Source organism: Hemitrygon akajei, chromosome 15, assembly GCF_048418815.1.
Source record: "Hemitrygon akajei chromosome 15, sHemAka1.3, whole genome shotgun sequence".
NCBI lineage: Eukaryota > Metazoa > Chordata > Chondrichthyes > Myliobatiformes > Dasyatidae > Hemitrygon > Hemitrygon akajei.
The window spans coordinates 63,331,847-63,356,459 of NC_133138.1; the positions used below are offsets into that span (position 1 = coordinate 63,331,847).

Here is a 24,613-nt window from a genome sequence, read left to right on the forward strand (position 1 = left end):
AGAGATGACTTCTTCTCTGTAGGCTGCCTCATTATTATTTGAGATTAGGCCAATCGGTGTAGTGTTGTCTGCAAATTTAATTAGCAGATTAGAGCTGTGGGTGGTGACACAGTCATGGGTATACAGAGAGTAAATGGGGGGGTGCTTAGGACACAGCCCTGAGGGGCACCTGTATTGAGGGTCAGATGGGTAGAGGTGAGGGAGCCCACTCTTACCACCTTTGGGTGATCTGCCAGTAAGTCCAGGATCCAGCTGCACAAGGCAGGGTGAAGGCCAAGGTTTCTGAGCTTCTTTTCGAGCCTGGAGGGAATTATGGTGTTGAACGCTGAACCATAGTCCAAGAACAGCATTCTCACATAAGCATGCTTCTTCTCCAGATGTGTAAGGACGGTGTGTAGAGCTGTCAATCGGTTGTGTCGGTAGGCGAATTGTAGGGGTCCAGTGTGGCCGGCAGCATGCTGCAGATGTAGATCAGTGTTAGACAAATTAATACAGACGTGCGACATTATAATCCATATGCCATGGGCTAGAGTGAACTTGTGGTACAATTAATAGCGATGAATGATAAACATGATACTTCCTTCAAAGTACATCTACAAACTTCACAACATATGCCATGTTGTTAAATCTGATTCTGATTCTGAATGTAGAGGGAAGTAGCTAGATCTGATTATGTTCAGCTGTCACCCTGCTGTGGGTGTACTGGAATCAGTCACCCAAGGTACCGACTCTAAATTTACAGCTGTGTCTGGGTCTAATTATTCTGAAGTGTCAATAGGTTCTTCGCTCCATTTCCTGAAGACTTCTGGTGCTTACTGCACTGTGTGTCCATCCATGTTCTCCAGTTCTCTGTGCTACCCTCGCCAGATTCTCCACCACTTGCAGGTGCCAGTTTTGTCTACATTTAGACTGACTGTACTTCAGGGCTTCTCTGGCTAGACTCAGCCCACTTAAGCTATTGTCCAGTGGTGGTCTATCACCACAGCCTGGTGCAGCGAGTGAGGGCTGAGCTGGTTCTGTGGTAGCTTCTGTTGGAAGGTGAGAGCCTGATGCACTTGGTGCACTGTTCAGCCCTGGTGTGCTGAATACCAGTGTGTTTTCATGTTGGGTGACTTTGGATACTTTTCAATTTGTACTTTAAATGAGGGCTCATCTTTCTTTGGGTTTGAGTCCGAAGCAGAGGATGCAAGTTCAGGGGAAGGACTGGGGAAAAATTTGGTGTGAAACATGACAGGAAGCTGGTTTGTATCTTTGCTGCTTTGATTTCATCCTCTGTTGAGCAACTATGTCATATAAGAGAACTTGTATCTATGGTTGGTTCTTCGGTTAACTTCCTAGAGAGCCAACCACCATTGTCCAAGTCAGCTGTTGCTTCATACACCTTTACCTCTACCAAGGCAGCCTCAACTTCGCACTCCTCCTTGAGCGCACTCAGTGTAGCCTCTGCACGAGTTTTCTCCATGTTTACACGAGCTTTTTCAAATACCATTTCAGCTTCACGCGTAGCATACTCTGCTGTCATTCTTGCGGCTTCAGCTGTGGCGCGGGATCGTGCAGCAGCTACACTAAACGAGGTTTTGCTTCAGTGCAATCAGTGTACCACATTCTAACTTGAACTTTAGGACTCAGTGGTCAATGTTGCTGGGGTCAGAAGCTGTCATCGTAGTGTACAGCATTCAGATGTGTCTCCAATCTTCGGCGATGCCTATGGTGACAAATTATCTTTACACTCTACTGCCCTTGGAGTGTATTGTGTACAAAGCTAGGCAGGAAGTTGAAACACCTTCTCAAAATTCACCTGAGCTGAAAGCTCTTTCAGGGTTTTTAATGAGAAAACTTTGTGAAAGTGCAGAAAGTTAAATAAAGCACGTATTAGATTCAATACAGAATCATCATGCACCTGAATATATTAATATTGTTGATCACCACGATCAGCATTAAACAAGATAATACACACGTGCAACAGTCTATATAGCTATGCCGTGCCTAGAGTGAACTTGTGATGCAACGTTACCTTAATAGCGATGAACAATAAACATACTTCGTTCAAAGAACATCTACTTACTGTTTACCAACATTAAGAAAATTTAAGACTCACAGATGTTGCTTTTTCAAGGGCAACTAAAGAGTGGATGGAGATGGATGTATTTTTACCATGTTTGCTCCAAGTCAAAATCCAATTAACCTGTGCAGGAAATGATGTGAAGGACAGCTTAAGAACAGGAAATGATGTTTGTACAAAATGAACAGCGCCTTCAGAGGCAGAACAACTACGTTCTTTCTTTCTTCTTTCAAAGTTTTCAATGTATCAGCTTTCTTATATATTTTCTACGAAACACTGAGAATAGCTTAAATCTAGAATTCAGAATAATAAGTTTTTCTGAGTAAGCATCAAGCTCAGTGTTATCATTTGTGACTCCAGAAACTAGTCGAAAGAAAAAGGAGCCAGAATATTTGTCTAGTTTACTTCCCTCTTTTTTTAAAAAAATGAGGCGCTTGCATACCACATCGTGGCATAGCAACGTATGCTATTCATGTAGTTCTTGCATATTACCCATACTGGATTATTATCAAAAACAATTAATGCTTAATCAAACAATATATTTACATATATATTGCTTTTTATGTATAAAAAAAGGGGTCTCGTGGTGGTTGTAATTGACTCTGGGACTGCAGGAAGTGGTTCTAACAGCTGTAGATACTTTTCTTCTCTAACAATTGGCTCTGCTCTTCTCAACTGATCAATGTGTCGTCTCCAGATGACATCAGATGCAATCTCCACAGTGTAGGAGTGTGGTCCAGTTCTGTCCTTAATTTTTCCAAGTACCCATTTTGATTATCTCTGTAGTCCCTCACCAGGACTGCTTATTCAGGAGTGAAACATCAAACCTCCTTCTTTGAAGAGCCCGCCATTTGTCTCAGCCGTTTGTGCTGCATACTTCTTCACAGATTGGATTTGAGGAGATCCAAGCATGAGGGCAAGGCACAACCCAGGAACAACGTAGCTGGTGAGTTATTGCTTGTGGAGTGTGCTGCGTTGCCATTTGTGAATGCTTTCTTGTAAAATTCCACAAACTAAATGATCTCTTTGTGCATAATTAAGCTCATCCAGGTAACACTGAGTACTTGGGCAGCTTTGCAGCACCTGGTCCATAATTTTCTGCCAGAGTGCTAGTGCCGATACTACTTCAAAAATAAGCGTATTATAGTGATAAAGCCCTTTGACAAAGCTCAGACAATCTCTTCAATTCAGCCATGTAAGCTGAAATGGAAACCGCCTTCGCTTATGAAACCTAAAGTGTTTTGCAACCATCAATGGTTTTGGTTCCAAATGTTCCTGTATTACATTCATGATATAAACAAAACTCATTTTGAATGGTTTGGCTGGAGCAGTTAAACTTTTAAGCAAACTACCGTAGATTCCGGACTACAGAGCGCACCTGATTAAAAGCCGCTGGCTCTAATTTTAGAAAGAAAATCAATTTTTTACTTGTACAGGCCGCACCGGATTTTCGGCCACACCGGATTTTCGGCCGCAGGTGTCCCACGTTGTAATATGAGATATTTACACAGAAAGATATTACACGTGAGGATTTTTTAACTTTTAATTAAATCCATATGGTAACATAAACAAATACATATTGCAAATGCTTTTTTTCGAACCGTGCCTGTAACGCGGCTACTTTCAAATATACGTTGCGAATACTTTTTTACTGAACAATATTCCAATATCTCCTAACGACTGGTAAAAAATATATATACTGCAGCCTACCAGGAAAAGTTATTGATCGCCTTTAACTTAAAAGCAGCGTTTTGGCTCCGCCGCTCCGCCGCTCGCCCCCGCCGTCCCGTTTATCGCAAACGGCATTTTCCCACAAGACGCGGCGAAACCGGGTGTGACGTCATAGCATCCCGCGATGTAGTACAGAAAACAAATATAGTTAAAACTCTTCTAACTTTAACTAGAAAATGAATTACTAAGTGAAAATATTATAAACTAAATAACTGCCATAAAGGCAGCACAATGCTTTTCTTCGAGTGTTTTCCATGTTGATGAGGGTGAGTACAAATGACTGATTTACAATAATTTAATTGTGAAAGTGCGCTTGATTTATCGTACAATTTCATTGGACCTCTGTGAACTACTCATCAATTTTATTGGTCTACTGTTACGAGGCAAAATGTTTTTGGCGGCATGAAAAAAAATAATGCATTAGCCGCACCGTATTAAAGGCCGCAGAGTTCAAAGCTGTTCAAAATGTGGGAAAAAAGTAGCGGCTTAAAATCCGGAATCTACGGTATTCTTTTTCACCTATTGCGCTGAGAAACACTGGCATTAGCTTTTCATCGGCTATTTCATTTGCTTCAAAATGCCACTCAATTCATTCAGCATCCATCATCCATTTATCCCTTGTGCAATCAAATGCATCTATCTATCCAATATAGCCAACCATTTCTGCTTTTTATTTATTATTATTGTCACCCAGTATCCGTTGTTTATGAACCAGAGGCTATACTTGTTGCTTGTTAACTTTGTCTGTTTTCTACCTTTTTCTTCAACTTGAGCATCTCTCCCCCCTTCCTAAGAAAAATGTGCTGCACTTCAACAGCCGTGTAGTCATCTTGGGTCCATTTTAAAACTTCCTCATTATCACTTTATATTTTGTGACTTCAGAAATTAATTGAAAGAAAAACACCAGGAGCCAGGATATTTGTCTACTTAGCTTTGTTTTTTTTAAAATGAGGCGCTCATAATTGAAATGCTGATGTAATGACACAAGCCATTCACATACTTCTTAGATATAACCCATAATTATATAAACAAAGAATGCATAATCAAACAATATATTTACAATAGTAATCAAATATTGCTGAAATATTAAAAGCAATATTAAATGCACTACACTAGATGCTGACACAAGCTTAGTTGGCAAAAGGGCAAGGACTTAACTAGCTCCATTAACTAGATGTTACAATACAGACAAGTTGCTGTTTTACAATATACACAGCACACATTTTCTTTGATGTGTTCCTACTCTTGAGAATTGGACTACCTCAGCTTTTTTGACACCATCTCGAAAACAAGTGGTGTTAGCACAGGAATGGAATCTTTGACTGTTGCAATAGTAAATACTAAAGACGTTGTTTACAAGTGGAGGTATTGCACCAAATGTATTAGTATAGTTTACCAGACGACCATTCTTGTGCAATGCGTTTGCTAATCCATGTCATGGCTAATCTCTCTGATCCAAGGAAAAACTGGTCATTGTTTCTTTTTACTTCCTTTTCTGTCCAGTTGTTTCTGCCAATTTGAACTTGCCTGCTGTTTGGCCTTTTGTCTTTGCATTTTAATACTGAAGATGCGATTGCATATTCACATATTATGCTACTGCTGTGAAAGAATGTCAAGTAGAACCCTAATGTGTGTTACAAAATGGGGAGGTAGCAAGAGATGGTTGCTGCAAAGGCATATACACTCATTTATTATGAACCTCTTGTACCTAATAAAGTGGCCACTAAGTGTTAGTTCATGGTCTTCTGCTACTGGAGCCCATCCACTTCACAAAGGTTGATGTGTTGTGTGTTCAGAGATGCTCTTCTGCACTCCGCCGCTGTAATACATAGTTATTTGAGTTATTGTCATCTTCCTGTTAGCTTGAACCAGCCTGAACATTCTCTGACCTCTCTATTTAGCAAGTCATTTTCCTTCGCAGATCTACTGCCGACAGGATATTTTTTGTTTTTCACGCCATTTTCTGTAAACTCTAGAGCAGGGATTCTCAGCCTTTTTTTTTAATGCCATGGATCAAAAAGATTAAGCAAGAGCTCTGCAGACTCCAGGTTGTGAACCCCTGTTCTAGACTGTTGTGTGTGAAAATAGTGGCGATCTGAGATATTCAGACCACCCCATCTGGCACCACAGCCAGTCACTTAGCTCACGTTTCTTCTCCATTCTGATGTTTAGTCTGAACAACAACTGGACCTCTTGATGATATCTGCATGCTTTTATGCCTTGAGTTGCTGTCACATGATTGGCTGACTAGATATTCGCAATAAGAAGCAGGTGTACCTAATAATGTGGCCACTCAGTGCACATATTCAGAGAACCACTTAGCCCCGCAAGACTTCCAGCCAATTCATGAGCTTCTGCTGTTCTGAGGCCTAACCCTCTCCACCCTTTGTAACAAATTAGGAAGTCATTTAGCATCTATTGCCTTTTGCAGAAGAGTATGCAAATTGCCTTATTTGTAGAAATGTGATAATTTCACTCCTGTAGAGTCTGGTTGTGATTTTTGGACTTTTTCCTGGATTGTCTGAATAACAGAAATAGTCTCTCTTGTCGACTCTTGTTACCTCTATCAACTGACACGTTGAACAAAGAGACTCTGAACCTAGCTTTAGTATAAATTAACCTTTGTTAGATTTCAAGTTGATTTCACAGGATGGCTGTTCTGTGGTCATTTTACAGCTCAGAGAGTAGTGTTTGCACAACTCATCACATAAATAATAACCACGTTTTGATCAGGTGACCTTCCTTTGCTGTGGTCTTTTATCTGTGGTACTCTCGCATTCTCTCACTGCTTGAAATCTTGTCTCTGTCCACACACTTTATGTCATAGTTGGATGATCAAGTTTCCCCCCCCCCCCCCACATTGTAAATTACAGGAATATGATCCTGCTTTCCATAATCTTCTGTCAAAATTTAACCACCTTGAGATCAATTATTATTAATCTGGATCTCAGCTGCAGCCCTCCACCAGCATACCTTTCTGATGTATGATGACTCCCTTATGGCCTCTCCAGTGTTTGAATATGTATAATATGCCTTGTTTTCTCCTATTGCGGTCTTCCAGATATAAATGCACTCATTCTGTCAGCCTTTATAACTTCTTGCAATTGTCATTGGCATTTAATTAATTCAGTGCAGAGAAACACCAGTATCTCAGGACCACTTTTCACCGGATGGATGATACTGTTGTATTAATTTTTAAAATCAGATTAATCAACTCCATATTTGTCTATATAAGAATATATTTTTCACGGGATTGAATCTTCACTCAATCTACACATTAATCTCATTGTGTACAGTATTTCAAAATCTCACTAAATTTAGACAGCCCATTACAGTTCTGTCTGTTTTACTTGTAGCATTATAGATTATAGGTCATTATTAATCCAAGCACCTCTGGTCATACTTATTTTTTTTATATAAGGATACAATCTCAAGGAAACTCTTATGTTAAAATCGGTTGGATTTCAGAATCGAGATATGTGCTTTTTGTAATGAGGACCATATTGTTATTTACCCAGAGCTTGCTGCTGTGTAAAACCATGTATTTTGAGGTGGAAATTATTCCTTGATTGGCTGACAAAATATAAAATGGCATGGCAATTGTACTTTGCATCCTGTTCCTGAAATTAGGTTCCACTGATTTCAGTGAAGCAGAGTTGAATCCTGAGCTGCTTGCTGTATGATACCTTTAACAAAATTGACCAAGAAAAAGTTTTGATCCTATGAATCAACTCTAATAAGTGTAGTACAGAAGCAAGATACAACTGGTTCACCAGTTTTGAAGTAAAAATACACACACACACACACACACACACACACACACACACACACACACACACACACACACACACACACACACACACACACACACACACACACACACACACACACACACACACACACACACACACACACACACACACACACAATGTTTGTGGAGGATGAGTGCAGAGGGAATCAGCTAATGTTTCAGATTCCTTAAATAGAACAACTGTCCCAAATCTAGTTTCAATGTAACATCCCTTTACTTCATCCTCACTCAGTAAAATGCATTCAATTTCCTCTGCATTCATGATCAGAACATGTTTGATTGTGACAGGTCTATACCTGGTGCTTTGGTGCTGTGTGATCTTGAAAGAATGTTGCATCTCCAGTATTTATTCCTCTGATGGATGGTGATTGCTTGACAAGAACAGAATAATTGGAGCTGGAGTAGGCCACCTGACTCTCGCCTGTACACCTGACTTTCTTACCTGTCCTGCCATTCGATATAATCATGGTTTGAGGTCGAGTGGGTTAAGAATTTCAAGTTTTCAGGAGTGAACGTCACCAGTAGCCAATCCTGGTCCAGCCACATTGACATCATGGCCAAAAAATCTCTGCTTCCTCAGTAGGCTAAATAAATTTGGCATGTCCCCATCAATGCTTAACAATTTTTATCGACAGACCATAGAGAGAATCCTATCTGGATGCGTATGGCTTGATATGCATATGACCAGAAGAACTGCAGAGAGTTGTGCACACAGCTCAGTATGTCATGGAGACCAGCCTCCCTTCCCTCCATGGACTTTGTTTATATTTCTCATTCCTCTGTAAAGCAACCAGCATTATCAGTGACCCCACCCACTCTCTCTTCTCCCCTCTTCCATTAGGTAGAAGATACAAAAACCTGAAAGCATATACTACCAGGCTGCAAGACAGCTCTATCCCTCTGTTACAAGAACATTAAATAGTTCTTTAGTAGGATGTTAGGCTCTTGACCTTACAACCTACCTCGTTATGATCTTGCACCTTATTGTTTACCTGCACTAAATTTTCTCTGTAGCTCGTACTCTATATTCTGTGTTGATACTGTCTTATCTTGTCCTACTTTAATAAGACCATAAGATACAGGAGTAGAATTAGGCCATTTGGCCCATCAAGTCTGGTGGTGCTCTACCATTTCATCACGGCTTATCCAACTTTCCTCTCAGCCCCAATCTCCTGTCTTCGCCCCATATCCCTTCATCACCTGACCAGTCAAGAATCTATCAACCTCTGCCTTGAATATACAGAAAGACCTAGCCTCCACAGCTGCCTGTGGTAAAGAATTCCACAGATTCATCACTCTCTGGCTAAAGAAATTCCTCTTCCTGCTCATCTCTGTAAAGGAACGCTGCTCTATTCCGAGATTGTGTCCTCTGATCTTAATGAATCATGTAACAATATGAGCAGCATGCAAGTAAAGCTTTGAACTATGTTTCGATACATATAACAGTAATGAATTCCGATTCGTCTGTGCCAGATCCCAGTACTTACGGTAATTAGAGCCTACCTAGGTGTTGATGTAAATTTGAACAAGTGGTAATTTTAGTTACAGTAAAAGTTAAGTCCTTCAGTCAAGGATGGGTTTGAGCACCCGGATGATGTTACTTATGTCTAGCTGTCACCTCAAAAAAAACTTCCATAATTTCTTTCAATACTCAGTTACTACCTTTCAAAAGGCACCGTAACGCTGAAGTCTGTTGAGCCTTTTGGCTTAAAGATTTCGAAACATTGTTTGGGTTTCACTCAAACAATGGCCATGATATAATTATTAATGATGAATTAACAGATTTGGTGTGCAGGGAATAGTCATTGCCAGCTAAGCTGATTTGTAGATCTCATTAGTAACCCGATTCCTCAGAAATTTGGTGACAAAGCAGTCAGCAAGTTTGAAAAGCATGATCTCATGTAAAACAATGTGGGTGCAATGAGGAGGGTGACAACATTGATCTGAAAATATAATTAGTAAAGGCTTCATGTATCTATAGGAACTAGAAACTGCCATAATCAGCTCCTGCTATCAGCTAATTCTTTTTACAAAGTTGTCGTAATATAATCTGAAGTTGTGGATCCAGATATTGTCAAGCACTTTGAAAGGTGCTGTGTCTTGGATGCTTTAGGGAAAGGTGGATCATCTGCAGGGCCATTTCCTTTTTGTAATGCTGTAAGAGTTTGGGATGATGTATTTGGTGTTGGCATTACTGTAAGTAGAGTGGAGAATTAACCATTGATACTAGAAGCCTGTTTTACTGTGGGAGGGAACGGGTGAGGGCAGGTGTGCGTAAGATGGAACAGATACTGTCTGCTACGATGAAAGCCAATTGTTAGTTGAGGAGATAGCCGAAAGTATTGGAAGTGATGTTTTGACAAGTCATTGTGAATTGAGTAGGTATTGGAATTAGTTTCTACCACTTGTTTCCTTTTGCTCCAGGTTTTGTTTGGTTCACGGTTAACGATTTTAGTGCGTTAAATATTACCACAAATCAAGCTGTTACAAAATGACTTATTGAAGTATTGGACGTAATACATCATGAGATAGAATTTTACCAGAATAATCAAGTATAACAGTCTTGGGGAAATGGAACTGCAGGCCTTTGTGATTATGAAATGTTTACTAACTTAGGCCACCAGGTGTGTTTTTAGAGACATCTGAGACCATGAGACATGGATGCAGAATTAGGCCATTCGACCCATTCAATTTCAGCTGATATTTTCCCATCAACTTCATCCTTCTCCCCATACCAATCAAAAACCCATCAATCTTTGCTTTAAATACAAGGGGTGATTGATAAGTTCGTGGCCTAAGGTAAAGGATACAATTTTAGAAAACCTAGCACATTTATTTTTCAACATAGTCCCCTCCTACATTTACACACTTAGTCTAGCGGTCGTGGAGCATACGGATCTTGAACTTCGTGGCCTAAGGTAGAAGGAGATGAGTTATACAGCTCTCGTTACATGCACGTGCAGTTCAACTCTCTGAGTGATTATGCAGAAAGTTTGAAGTTAATAACTCATCGGGGTGATTGATAAGTTTGTGGCCTAAGAAAGAGATGAGTTATTAACTTCAAACCTTCTGCATAATCACTCAAGAAGCTGACCTGCATGTGCATGTAACGAGAGCTGTATAACTCATCTCCTTCTACCTTAGGCTACAAGCTTATCAATCACCCCTCTGTGGACACTTTCTGGAGGTCCAAGATCTGTATGCTCCACGACCGCTGGACTAAGTGTGTAAATGTAGGAGGGGAAAACACGAGGAAATCTGCAGATGCTGGAAATTCAAGCAACACACAAAATGCTGGGGACTATGTTGAAAAATAAATGTGCTAGGTTTTCTAAAAATTGACTCCTTCTACCTTGGGCAACAAATTTATCAATCACCGCTCGTATATTGAGTTGGCTTGGCCTCTATAGCTGTTCATAGTAACAAATGCCACAGATTCACCACCGTCTGGCTGAAGAATTTTCTCCTCATTTCAGTTCCGAAGGGGACATTCCTTTATTCTGAGACAGTGCCCTCAGATCAAAGACTCTCCTACTAATGGAAACATCAAAGTGGAATGGACCACACCTTGACTCAGAGCAGATTGGCCAGCTCCTGCACTAAAGGGACGTTGCTTACCCTGCTAAAATGATGACTTGCTCTCATGTAAGATGAGACCTCCATTCTTTATTGTTGGCTAGCCCTAACTACCAGAATCCTATATCTGAACATGCAAGCTATCCAAGCTCTGGAGCATCTGCCTCCATCACCCGGACATTACTTGAGAGCAAAAGCATTTTAAGACTAAGAACTTGTAATTTCTCTAATGTCTGATCCAACTGGCTTGGGATGCTTAGTCAATCTCTATATTGAAAACTTCCTTCAATAAACAAGAACCTCTTCCTGTGCTCCTTGCCTTCTCCTGGCTGCCTGCAGACATCCAATCCTATCATGCCTGGTGGTTCTGATACTGATCGTCCAAGGATTAATAGACACCAGGTTTGATGTGATCCAACCTGAGAGAGAGTATTTGGATTTTCTTTTGATACCCAGTGCAAGATTAGTTTCTGCTGGGCTTGACTTGGCTGAGCTGAGGTGGCCAGATTCTTTCGTATAGCTCACTGGTGCAGGGCCTCTTCAGCTCAGTATTTAGCTGCAGAAGGATTATTATCACACTTGAGTCAGTCAAGCTGAAATTCTGCGTCATTCTGCTAGGAATCTCTGGCTTTGTAAGAGGAAACTTAGGCAGGCACAGCATGCCAGATGTCTTGGAAAGTGACCTAGAATGGAGAAGATACTGCATTGGTAGATTAGTCATTGGCAAATATGTCATTTGGCTTGTTACAAACAAGCGTGGTCTGATGATGCAGTGAGGCTGATGGGGAAGCTAAACTCACCAATTTAACTAAAAAGTAAATGTACATAATGGTGCCTGGAAAACTGCCATAATTTTGTAAAACAAAACCAGTTGGATCACTAATGAGCTTTTAAGCAAAAAATAAGCTTATGTGAAATGGCATCAGACCGATAGCTGTGGAGGCTTAAGTAATTGGGTATATTTAAAGCGGAGGAGACGGCAGGAGAATGGGGTTAAGAGGAAAAATAAATCAGCCAAAATCAAATGGTGGAGCAGACTCAAAGGGCCAAATGGACTAATTGTTGGCCTTATGCCTTATTCTAATATGTGTCAAAATCAGACGTGTGGTTTATTGCTGATGTATGATGTGGCTAAATAACACTCACCTTTTATACCTATCACTTTCAAAAGCATCAATAAAAGTTTGCAATGGCATAAAAGTACTGTTACTGAAATACTGTTAATAAATTTTTTAAAGAACAGCGTGCCAGATTAGCAATTTGCATTTGGAAAGTAGTGTTTTTTTAAATTGGCAAACACCACGCAAAGAAACAATTAAATTTTGATTGAAGCGCATTTTTTCTCAACACTTTCTCTACAGTGGTATTGGAGGCTTTAATGAGCAAGCTGGATTGCAACTGTGACTTATTTTATAAAATGATGATTACTGTAGTTTTGTTTGAGCTGTTCCACGTATAACCATCTTTAAAATTGTTAAACCACCCACCACATCGAATTAACCACTGAAAAATAAGTTTCATTCGATATTCTGTGAGGTATACATGTTTCCTTACTGATACATTTTGATGATAAAGGCAGTACTCTGTGATTTTAAAAAAAATTCTAATCAAAATAAGCTTATCGGCAAAAATTGTTCGATTTAAAACCTGCCTTTTCTTCTATCAGTTTTTGGCCCTTCTCCACGCCCTATGCTGGGAACTTTAACTGTTGAGTAAAACCTAGAGCCCTTCAATAATTACAGAGCCAGGTCAATGTAACTTTCTCCCCAATTCCAATCCATAATTCCATAATGCCAAGCCCTCTACTATCATCCCAGCACAGAACACACAAGCAGGTGTTGGACATGGGATCTTTGCTTGCTTGCTGCCTTACATGTCATTTTTGTCATTGAATGTTCTTGAGTGATAGGTCAAGAGTGCCTCACATGAGTTATCAGTTTTGACCTAACTGACATCTTTCAACATAGTTTGTTGTTTGTTAATCTCTTTCTTTCTCTCTCCATCCAAGGACTAAAGCACAGAAAAAGTGTCCCAGAGAAAGTGGCAATCTTCAATGGGGAGCACTTTGTGTTTGAAGAAACTGACTGGTATCTCCAGGACCTGTTTAAGTTGTGGTGGCGGTATGGCTTTGGTTTGCTACGCTTGCAGATGTGGGTAGAAGAAATAATGGAAAAGTTTATGAGGTATGGACATTGTGTGATTACTGTGTTACCAACTGTGGCTTCGGAGTACAGTTCATAAGATGCACACATCTCCACTTTGGAGCAATTTTCACTCCACCTGTTCTTACAAATTCACTGGAAGAGAAAACTTGCATCAATATTTTGTTTTCCATGATGCTTGGATATACCAAAGTACTTTTTATTGTGTTAAGGCAGGTGTAATGTATGACCACATAGCCTATGAGGGTATAGACTATGTAACAAATAGCAGTGAAATGGGCTGGCATAGTTGTTAGCATAACACTTTACAGTACTAGCAACCTGTAAGGAGTTTGTATGTTCTCACTGTGACTGTGTGAGTTTCCTCCTACAGTCCAAAGATACACCAGTTGATAGGTTAATTGGTCATTGTAAATTGGCCCGTGATTAGGCTGGGGTAAAATTGGGAGACTGCTGGGTGGTGTGGCTCAAAAGACTGGTAGAATCTGTTCTATGTTGTATCTAAATAAATAAAAAAAATGGCATGGATTTAGTTGCTGGAAAAACAAGACAGGCAGCAAATGTGGTAAGAGGAAGTTAATGCTTCGATTCTGAACTGGGACATTAGGTTTTGAGCAAGTATGGAATTTGTAAAATGACAGAGGGCAGAAGAACAAAACATGGGCCTGTGATAGAACAGAGCAGATGGAATAACAAAAGGAAAAACAAACGGCTGGAGGAACGTGATGGGTCAGATAGCATCTGCGGAAGGTACAGGACCTGATGCAGGGCCTTGACCTGAAACATCAACCATCGGTTTGCTTCCATCGAAGTTGCATGACTTGCTGAGTTTCTCCAGCAGTTTGATTCTTTTTATTGGTTCCAAGTTACCGCATCTGCAGTCATATGCTTGTCTCTTGAATAACAAAAGGTCCAGGAAATTGGACAGTATCTGTCTGCATCAAACAGCCCGTGTTCTGGGTTTGTGACCCTTTGTCAGAAATAGAATTGCCACTACAATCAGTAACACCTTATGTTTCTAAATTGTCACTTGTCTGTTGAGTTTTCTTTCTGTGTCGTTGGTAGTTGACTTTGCAGTTGCAATCATGTAGTAATGTAGGATAGGTTCGTTCTGGGGCAAACTTGCTGGACAAAAAAAATCTACAATTGTTCAAGGGAAATTCTTTTCACACAGATGAGGCCTGACCTGCTGAGTAATTCTAGACTTCCTGTTTCTGAACAACCTTTAATAATGTCTTAAAAAGAACATGATCTGTTACAAGTAAGGTGACAATCAGTTAAGTCTGAAGTTACTGGATGAAAAAGAAGTCATTTAATTCTATGATATAATTGTTGGCACAGGATTTACAAGTATCAGGCTCATGGCTATGCGTTCAGTACAGTGGAGGAGATGTTACAATCACTGGGTGGAGAACGTTACATTAATCTGACACAGCGCTCTGTGACAGAGACCCTGCAGGAGCTGGGAATCACACAGCGCTTCATTGATGAAATAGTTACTGCGGTTACCAGAGTCAACTATGGCCAATTGGCATCCATTCCGGCATTTGTTGGTATGTATCCCTTTGTATCTGATTAATCAACACACCATTGTTTAACAGGTATTAAAAACTGTACAATATATTCAATACTGGTGTTAGGATAATTTATAGTATTTAAAATATTGTTCATTTAATTAAGGTGCAGGAGAATATTGCGACTGAATATTATAGTCCCAAGTATAAACATTATACTGGCAAAATTATTCCTATTGTAGAAAGCTGAAACAGTGCAGCAGAAATTTAAACATTACTCATTTAGTAGTCTTAATCTGGGTGCATGGTAAACCAATATCTATTGTAATTAAGATTTCTTAATAATGGAGACCTGCGTTCTATTAATAGTTAGACTTTTAAGAATAAGAGAGAGATGCAACACAAAAAATGGGTGACGTGGTCCACTGAATTTAAGCTGATGATCAGCCACCTAGTATTTGCGCAAATTAAACGTGAATTCCATTTGTATTCTCCCCATATTCACATCAAAGTCCTGGAGATTCTATAATCCATCTTCACCAACTGAGTTACCCACCTGCCTTTAGGATGTGGGAAGAAACTGGAGCACGTGGAGGACAAGCAACCCCACGTAGACAGCACTGGAGCTCTAGAATAAACCTGGATTTCTTCTGATTGCATTATCCTGCCGCCCATTTTGGTGCATTTGTGCCTCCTATCTGCAGCCATCCAGCAAGAGCAGAGTTGGCTGTTTACAATACTCAGGGGTAGATTCTAGATGCTCTACAGACTGCACCACTGATGCTTATTAATAAATTAGAGATTTATTTTGGGTAAAATTTGACAAACTTCCATAGATGTACAGAGGAAAGTATTCTGACTGGTTGCATCATGGCCTGGTATGGGAACACCAATGCCCAAGAATGGAAAAATAGACAGAAAGTAGTGGACACAGCCCAGTTCATCACAGGAAAAGTCCACCCCACCATTGAGCACATCTACAATTTGTGCTGCACAAGAAATCAGTGTCTATCATCAAGGACATCCACCATCCAGGCCATGCTGTCTTCTTGCTGTTGACATTGGGAAGGAGGTATACTAGCCTTGGGTCCCACACCACCAGGTTCAGGAACAGTTACTACCCTACGACCATCAGGCTCACAAACTAGGATGGAAAACTTCACTCACCGCAACACTGAACTGATCCCACAGGTTGGACTCGCTTTCAAAGGCTCTACAACTCATGTTCTCAATATTCTTTATTATTTATTTGTGTTTCATTTTGTTTGCATAGTTTATCTTCTTTTGCATATTGGTTGTTTGTCAGTCTTTGTAGTTTTTCATTGATTCTATTGTATTTCTTTTGTTTTAATATGAATGCCCACAAAAAATGAATTGCAGGTTAGTACAGTACATCGTGATATTGGTAATAAATTTACTTTGTATTTTGAACTTTGAAATAAGTCTTGTACCTTCTGTGTTTTATAACACTAGGCATTTGTCCTCACAGCATTGAACAAATACAGTATGTTGTGTGGCTGAAAATGGTTTGACGAGGAGTTGAGCAGAGTTCTGCCCATTTCCAGGCTTGTTGGTTCCATTGAGAAGTTTGATTTTTGATGTTTAAGCATTAACTTTACCATAATGATGTCCATGGTAGATTTTGGACTCTTTGAGTGTGCCTTTTGTCTTTTCTCCCCAAACTGACAGGTCCGGATGACAGCAATTTTTGTTTGTTTACAAGCCCATTAGCTTTCGCTGATGCTGTTTGTCCTGAAACAAAGCTCTTTAAAGCATCAATGCTCAAGAAAACATTTGCCAGGCTGCTCCATGGTACTCTGCAGTCCTGTTGCTTTCCTTTATGGTTGAACTTCCTTTGTATATTTAACAATATTTCAGAAAAAAATACCAACAATGATCATTGCCGTCACCCATCTCTCTTTCGCTGAATGGCATGGAGATAGGCAGGGCCTCCGATATCGTGGGCAGTCACAGGGATGTATGTGGCAGGAAGCAGAGAAGGGCTTGCCTTATCCGTAAAGGGTCCACTGAACCCTCATCTTAAACTTCTCTGACCACACCTTCCAAGATCTGTGACCTCAAATGTAGACCAGCACTTGTCATTTAGCATCTTCCCCATTCTCAACTGCTTCAACACAAGGTCACTGCACATCCCACAGACTGCTGCAGTCTGTGTGCAGATGAATGGACCCAAGCTGCAGTCAGAACAGGAGAACACTTCATCTATTTTTCTGCTACTTCACGGAAGCATACACTAGGGCACGTGATTATTGCAGTCTTTCCTAAAGTATAGACTTTTCCTCTCCCGGCAGAAATCTCCAATCTTTCTTTAGGATTGTATAGTTATTAACTTGGACAGAGAAGTGTGCTCCTATGGTGATTTCCTCTAATAAAAGCCTCAAGTCCTCTATCAGTGAAGCTGGTTTTTCTCGTCTCCTGCCTTTGTCCCTGTTCCCCACTTGGGACTGTTTTCAGGTTGTAACGATGGTGTTTGTGCAGTGCACATGTCCCTTTGAAGGCCCACAAAAGTGTTACATTTCTGTAGGGAAAGTAATGAGGGCTTAAAGAACACTGTTAAGCAATTGGTTGTGATGTCCTTTGAACTGATTTTTTTTAACTTTTTATTCTTTCAGCAGAATCGTTTAAAGAGCAGTTTCTTCTCTGATTAATTTCTTTTTGCCTAGCAGAGCAACACTGCTCAATTTCTGTTTCTGAACTCCTATCACGCCTGTCCCTTCACAGGGTCTGAATGGGAAACTGTCCAAACTTTTTGTACTGCCACCTGCACAAAAACAAATGCAGAACTGAGAGGGCCTGTCTCGGGTGACCTTCTGTCTAGCCAGCCTTTGGCTAGCAATATATATCTGTCAATTGGCAGAAAGAGCAGAAGAAATGGTTTAATGGTTTACCTCTGCTGTCCTTTCAAGGACAGATGTGATTTACTGTGGGCTTTCAATTAAGCTTAAAGGGTGATTTGTATTCACAAATCCAACCTGAATGAATTCATGATTTAGCTCCCATTTACCTTACTAGGGCAGCAAAGTTTTAAACAAAATCTCACCTTCCTTTTTGCCTTCCAAATTCCACAGCCAATAATTCAGTTTTTCCCCATTCTGGAAAATTCCCCTCCCCTCCTCCATTCCCCACTCTGACCTATTACTTCCCCCTGGGTCTCTTCCTCCTTCTCTTTCCCCTACTGTCCACTCTCCCCTCCTGTCAGATTCTTTCTTCTCCAACCCTTGACCTTTCCCACTTACCTGGCACCACCCATCACCTTCCATATAAACTTGGCTCATTTGCCAACTCTGTTAGCAGCCACAGGATGCAGAGGTGAGAATGCCACCTTTCATAAAGAATATACGTCTAGGGTCGGTATGATTTGGGGTTCAACCAAACAGGAACATCGTGATATTCTGATTAAAGAAATCTCAATTTGAGCGAACGCTGTGTAAGTGATGCCCATTCAGAATTGTCAGTCAGCCAGAAATAACAGATTGCACACCGTAAAAAATTATAAAGAAAGTGTATTTACAAATTTCTGCTTTATTGAACAGTTAATAGAAAAGAGATTCTGATTCATGGGAGGATGAGTAGCTAGCAGGTAGATATTGGAGAGGGAAAAAACAGAAGCAACACGAGGAATATCTCTTTTACGATGAATGATCAGATTTGTAATGCATTGTCTGAGAAGCTGATGGATGAGAATCCAGCAGGGATCTGGGTCAACTGCAGCCGGTGGCAATGCTGGACTGCCGTATGCTCTACGGCCATGGTGCGCAGGTGGTGGGGGAGTGAAGATGGAGCCAATTAGCCAGGCTTCTCTATCCTTGATGGTGTTGAGCTTCATAAGTGTAGGCTGAGCAGCATTTGAAATATGAGCAGTATTCCAGCACACTCCTGGCCTACGTAGTATCGATAGCAGCAAGTGAAGAGATGAATCTTTGATGCAAAGTACCTAGCATCTGATCTGCTCTTGTAATTAGAGAACTAGTCCGCTGTGATTTGCTTGAATGTTAATAGTAGGGGATTTGGTGATGGTAATGTGGTTAAACTCTTGTTGGATTAAGTGTATAATTAATCAGATTATACCTGGGTTCACAGTTGGGCCAAGATCTGAGTTCAGTATGTTACAGGTTTTGATCTTAAGAATTTAATGGGTACCAATATCTATATGCACTTTTTTTTATAATTCTTTTGCTCTCATTTTGAGAATCTGCAAAATTTTAACCCAGCAACGGATTGGACTTTGGACATAACCCACTGCACAGCTTTCCTGATTTATAGTGGGTACATCTACAGTATAAGGCAAGAACCAGTAAAGTTTATTGCTTTGCTGTATTCCGTATCAGCAAATGATCTTGTTCTGTGCTACACAGAAATGTTATTCCTGGAATCAAGTTCCTTTTTAAGTTTCCTTCTTCACAGAAATATACTTAGCAGCTAAACCATAGAAGTTGACAGCTGGGTGTTTCTTTATTGGATTATTAATCAACCTTATTATTTCTGCATAGTGACTGCCAAGTTTCGCACATTCTTTTCCCCTAAATTGAGGAATAAAGAACTCGAGAGTGTAGTTTTAAGTTGAGAGGTTAGAGAATTTACTAGGACCTAAAGAGCAACTTTTTCACGCAGAGAGCGCGCAGAATATGGAATGAGGTACCAGAGTAGCTAGTTGAGGAAGGTACAATAACAACATTAATAAGTTACTTCAGCAGCTACGTGCACAGGAAGTTTTTGAGAGGCATGGGCTGAATGCAGGCAAATGAGACTAGCTTCCATGGGAATCTTAGTCAGCATGAATCAGATGGGCTGAGTGTCCATTTCCATGCAGTATTACTCTATAACACCTTGGGATTTGAGAAGATCTGTCTGCTGGAGTGGCCTTGCACAAAGTGGCCTTTGGCGTGCCTTCCAAGGTACAGAGGAATTTCAAGGCCAAGTATTTTCCCAGCTCTATGATCAATGCAATCCTACATCTGTTACCAACAGGAGAAGAAAAGGAGCTCAAAGAAAGCAAGCAATCAAGACCAGCCTGTTTATGTTACAGATCACTGAAGTTCTGGTTTTATGACTATTATTAATAATATTGTTTATGGAATAGGTTCAACCCATAATCTTCATGAATAGTGGAAGAGGCTTGAAGAATTGTGTGGCTGTCTGTTCCTACTTTTAATTTTGAATTTCTCATGTAATTCTGCAATTCCAACCTGGATTCAGTATTCCAGGTTGGATATCCAATGTTGTAAACTATACTGTTATTTGCTAAAGTTTGCTAAACCTTTCCAATGGACCACAGTGAAGAAAAACAAGGCTGCATTTTACGAAGTGCTAACTTCAAACCCGGCTGAGCAAACTGAACAGAGTTCCTAACACTGATTGCTTGTATCTTGGTAATAATTAACATTTCCTGTGATAATTAGAATTGGCATATGACTAGGAGATTTAGCAGGGTGTTGATGTTTTATGGAAGTGACTTCAATATATTGAAAGGCTAACTCTGGAAGTTACTCCCTGCAGTCCAATTCCACAGCTTCTAAATAAACTTTTTAAAAAAAAGGCACCCTTGATGATGTCATAAGCCAGGATTCCTGTTGCAACACACCACAAAGAAACAGCTGATGGAAGGGAGAACTGGACTGGATAGTGTTTACCACGCTGCAGATTCCATCTGTCCAGTAAAGATCAGTTGCTATACCAGACTGAGATGCAACTACTTTTTGTTATGCATCTTTTTAATGTGTGGATGAACCTGGGCAAACCAAACTATCTAATGAGATTCACTTTAGGTTCAACTTTAATAATGATTTGTATCTTTTTCCTGTAGTTGAACTGCAGATTTTATGTTTCAATCAGAGGGCGGGGTGGCCACAGTAAATATTGTAAAAACTAAAATAATTTGGAGCATATGGCGACAACAGCTCCAGTTCGTTTGCTCCATTACTTGAAGTCAGTTCTATAGTCACCTGAATATCATTGTAATGAATAGCTTTGGATCTGGGTACTTAATGTGGAGGTTTTGCATGCAACTAATTAGTGCAGATTCAAACAAGGCCTGCTCTCAAGCCTGTACTAAATGCAGCCCATTTATTAAATCAGTAGAACCACAGGCCCACACAACGATGAGGAACTATGGCTGCTTCGGCAGAGATGTGTGGATGAGAGAACATCTGTGAGGGTGGTGCATGTGTGAATGTGGTTTGGAACTTGTTGAGGGAAAGGGAGTAGGGAAGGAGTGGGAATTGCTGGGAAGGGGTTGCCCGGGTCTGGTAATGGCAGACAAGGCGAGAGGAGGGGCTGAGGGAAAGAGAGTGGAGAAGGAGTGGGATAGGGATTTGGGATCAGAGGTAGGCAGCTGGGGAGAAATGGATTAATGTGAAGGGAGAAATAAAGGGAATAAGGAGATAGTGAGGGGATGGATGAATGAAAACCGAGACAAAGGGAATAAAAGAATAAGAAATGACAGTGGAGAGAGTTCTGAAAGTGAGGAAGATGAACAAGTTCAGAGAGGAGGTGTTGTCATAATTAGGTTTAATGAGAAGGCGCAAGGACACATGAAGAAAATTAACCCATTTATGCTAACAACAACTCTGGCAAGTAAGATAGGGGAAATAGTATTTGCAAAAGTCCTTAATGATGGCAATCTATTGGTAAGATGTGCGAATGAGGAACAACTTGAGAAAGCACTCAAGCTAAAAGAGATAGGAAAATGCAAGGTGGAATATACAGGGAGGGTGGGAGCATGAAATGGTGGTTGTAAAGGAGTGATCACGGGTGTACCAATGAGTATAAACATGGAGGAGTTGAAGAGGAATATCAAAGGGGGGAAAGTAATTAATGTTCTAAGACTGAAAACAACAAAGGAGGGAATGAAAAAGGAAAGTGAAAGAGTATTGATTAAATTTGAAGAAGAAAGAGTGCCAAGGAAAGTGTTCCTGGGTTTCATGAGTTACCCAGTAAGGGTATATGTGCCAAAGCCATTGAGGTGCTATAATTGTCAAAGGTTCGGACACATAGCTAAAAACTGTAAAAGGCAGAGCAGATGTGCTAGATATGGGGGTGATCATGAATATGGAAAGTGCGGAACAGTAGTGCAACCAAAATGCTGTAATTGTGGAGGAGCTCATAATGTGGCGTATAGTGGGTGTGAGGTTATGAGACGGGAGAATAAAATTCAAGAAATAAGAGTGAAAAGAAAGATCACTTATGCAGAAGCTGTAAGAATGTCAAGAGAACAGAATAATGCTCCTAATGACCAGAGAGCAATAGGGATGCAAGAGATGCAGCGAAGAGTAAATGACAGGATTTATGTGGGAAAAAAGCTCTAGTAACATTCATTGCAGGAGTCATTAATAGTACGGCAGAGGTAAAGTCAAAAAGTGACAAAATTCAGCTGGTTGGTCAAAGCAGCAGTAAACCATGTAGGGTTAGTAGGACTGACATGGGAAGAAGTGAGGGAGAACCTCACTAATCAGTCAAGCCAGGAAGTGTCATAGGTTGGTTAGTACTCATTATGGTGATTCTTTTGCAATGGAATGCAAGGAGTTTACTGGCCAATGGCCAGGAATTTAAGGACTTTATTAAGGAAATGGTTGTAAAACCGGATGTAGTGTGTATTCAGGAAACTTGGTTGAAACCAGCTTTAGACTTTGTGGTACATGGGTATACAATGATAAGGAAAGATAGAAATCTAGGGGGAGGAGGAGGTTGTGCTATGTTAATCAAGCAAGGTATACCGTATAGAGTACTGGAAAAAGGAGACGATCAGGAATACATCGTGGTGGAAATATGGGAGAGAGGGGAGGGAGTGATTATAATTAACTACTACAATCCATGTAAAAGGTTGGATTTGGACAGCCTACTAAGGATGCAAGGACAAAATAGACATAAAGTAGTGTGGTGTACCTATTTCAATGCTCACAGCACAATATGGGGGGATCCGAGTACAGATTCAAATGGAACGGCAATTGAAGATTTGATGGAAGAAAGGGATTTGGTATGTATGAATGATGGTAGAGGAACAAGGATAAACATAACAACAGGAACTGAGTTGGTATTAGATATTACATTAGAGTCTAATGTCTTGGCTGGCATCAGTAACTGGGGAGTTTGGACTGCTTCAACAGTAGGCAGTGATCACTACCCAGTTTTATGTTCAGTGGGTGCAAGAGTTGAAATAAGACCAGGTGGGGGAGTCCCAAAGTGGGTGTTTGGAAAAGCAGATTGGGGTAAGTTCCAGAAGTTAAGTGAAGAAGCATTGACAAAGATTGACATTTCTGGAAATACAGATGAATTAAACAGTCGGGTGACTTCAGCAATTATTATGGCAGCAGAAGGATCTATTCCCAGGAGTAAAAATAGGATGAATAGAAAAATAGTGCCGTGGTGGACAGAGGAATGTTGTTAGACTGTAAAAAACAGAAATAGAGCATTCAGGCTAGTTAAAAGAACCCATAATATGCAGCATTTGATTCAATTTAAGAAGGCACAGGCAGTGGTGAGAAGAACTATACGTCAAGCTAAAAGGGCAAGTTGGAGGAGTTTTTGCAACAAAATAGGAAGAACAACGCCTATGGGAAAGGTATGGGGAATGATTAAGAGGATGGGGGGAGATAGAAGGGATTGTGAGTATCCAGTAATGATATCTGAGGAGGAAACAGCAGTCTCCAGCAGGGATAAGGCTGAGATCATGGCCAAGTCATTTGTAAAGATACATAGTTCAGAAAATTTGTCTGAAGAAGGGAGAAGGGAAAGAACAATGAGTCGATACCCAGGTGTGATAAACAGGAGGAAAGAAACAGATGATATAATTGATGATCCATTTACTGTGGCAGAAATGGTGAGAGCAATAAAGAGATCGAGACCAACCTCCCCAGGGAAAGATCTAATATGCTGTGTTATGCTAAAAAATCTAGGAGAAGGAGTGCTCTTGAAGTTACTGCATTTTTATAACAGAGTGTGGGAGGAGGGAAGATTACCAAGTGCATGGAAAGAAGCAGTAATAATTCCAATAAGGAAACCTGACATGGATCTGTCAAAACTCACTAGCTACAGGCCAATAGCACTAACATCAAATATATGTAAGGTAATGGAAAGGATGATAACAGAAAGGTTCTCATATGATCTTGAGAAGAGAGGAATGCTGGCAAGTTATCAGAGTGGTTTTAGGAGGGGAAGGAATTCCATGGACTCAGTGATAAGGTTAGAGACTGAAATAAGAAAGGCCCAGGCAAATAAAGAATCAGTAGTTGCAGTGTTTTTTGACATTGAAAAAGCCTATGATATGATGTGGAAGGAAGGATTATTAATTAAACTGCACAAGATGGGGGTTGGGGGGAGAGTTTTTAATTGGATTAAAGACTTTTTGTTTGGTAGAAAAATTCAAGTTCGGATTGGATCAGAATTATCAAAACAGTACATAGTGGGAAATGGCATACCTCAGGGTAGTGTGATTAGCCCGTTACTTTTCATCATTATGATCAATGATGTCTTCACAAAGATACCAGTGAATATAGGTAGGTCACTGTTTGCAGATGATGGGGCCTTGTGGAAAAGAGGCAGGAACATGGAGCATATAATCAGGAAACTACAAGGAGCAATTGATGAAGTGGTAGAGTGAGGTTATGATTGGGGATGTAGATTTTCAGTGGAAAAAACTCGAACTGTATTTTTCACTAGGAAAAGAATTGAGGTAGGGAAGAAGTTAAGGATGTATGGGATTGAATTAGAAAGGGCTAGATCATTTAAATTTCTGGGAGTT

General features: G+C 40.3%; 1 protein-coding gene and 1 long non-coding RNA gene across 2 annotated transcripts in view; one reads left to right on the forward strand and one right to left on the reverse strand.

Moving 5' to 3' along the window:
- The window catches only part of LOC140739410 (uncharacterized), a 972,090-nt gene that overhangs the window by 869,935 nt on the left and 77,542 nt on the right, over positions 1-24,613 (reverse strand). The window lies entirely within an intron of this gene.
- LOC140739408 (prenylcysteine oxidase 1-like) overlaps positions 1-24,613 on the forward strand; it is a 63,529-nt gene that overhangs the window by 19,296 nt on the left and 19,620 nt on the right. Inside the window, exons 3-4 of the mRNA XM_073067690.1 lie at positions 13,189-13,363; positions 14,684-14,895. Of these exons, the coding sequence (XP_072923791.1) occupies positions 13,189-13,363; positions 14,684-14,895 (387 nt within the window). The remainder of the gene's footprint in view (positions 1-13,188; positions 13,364-14,683; positions 14,896-24,613) is intronic.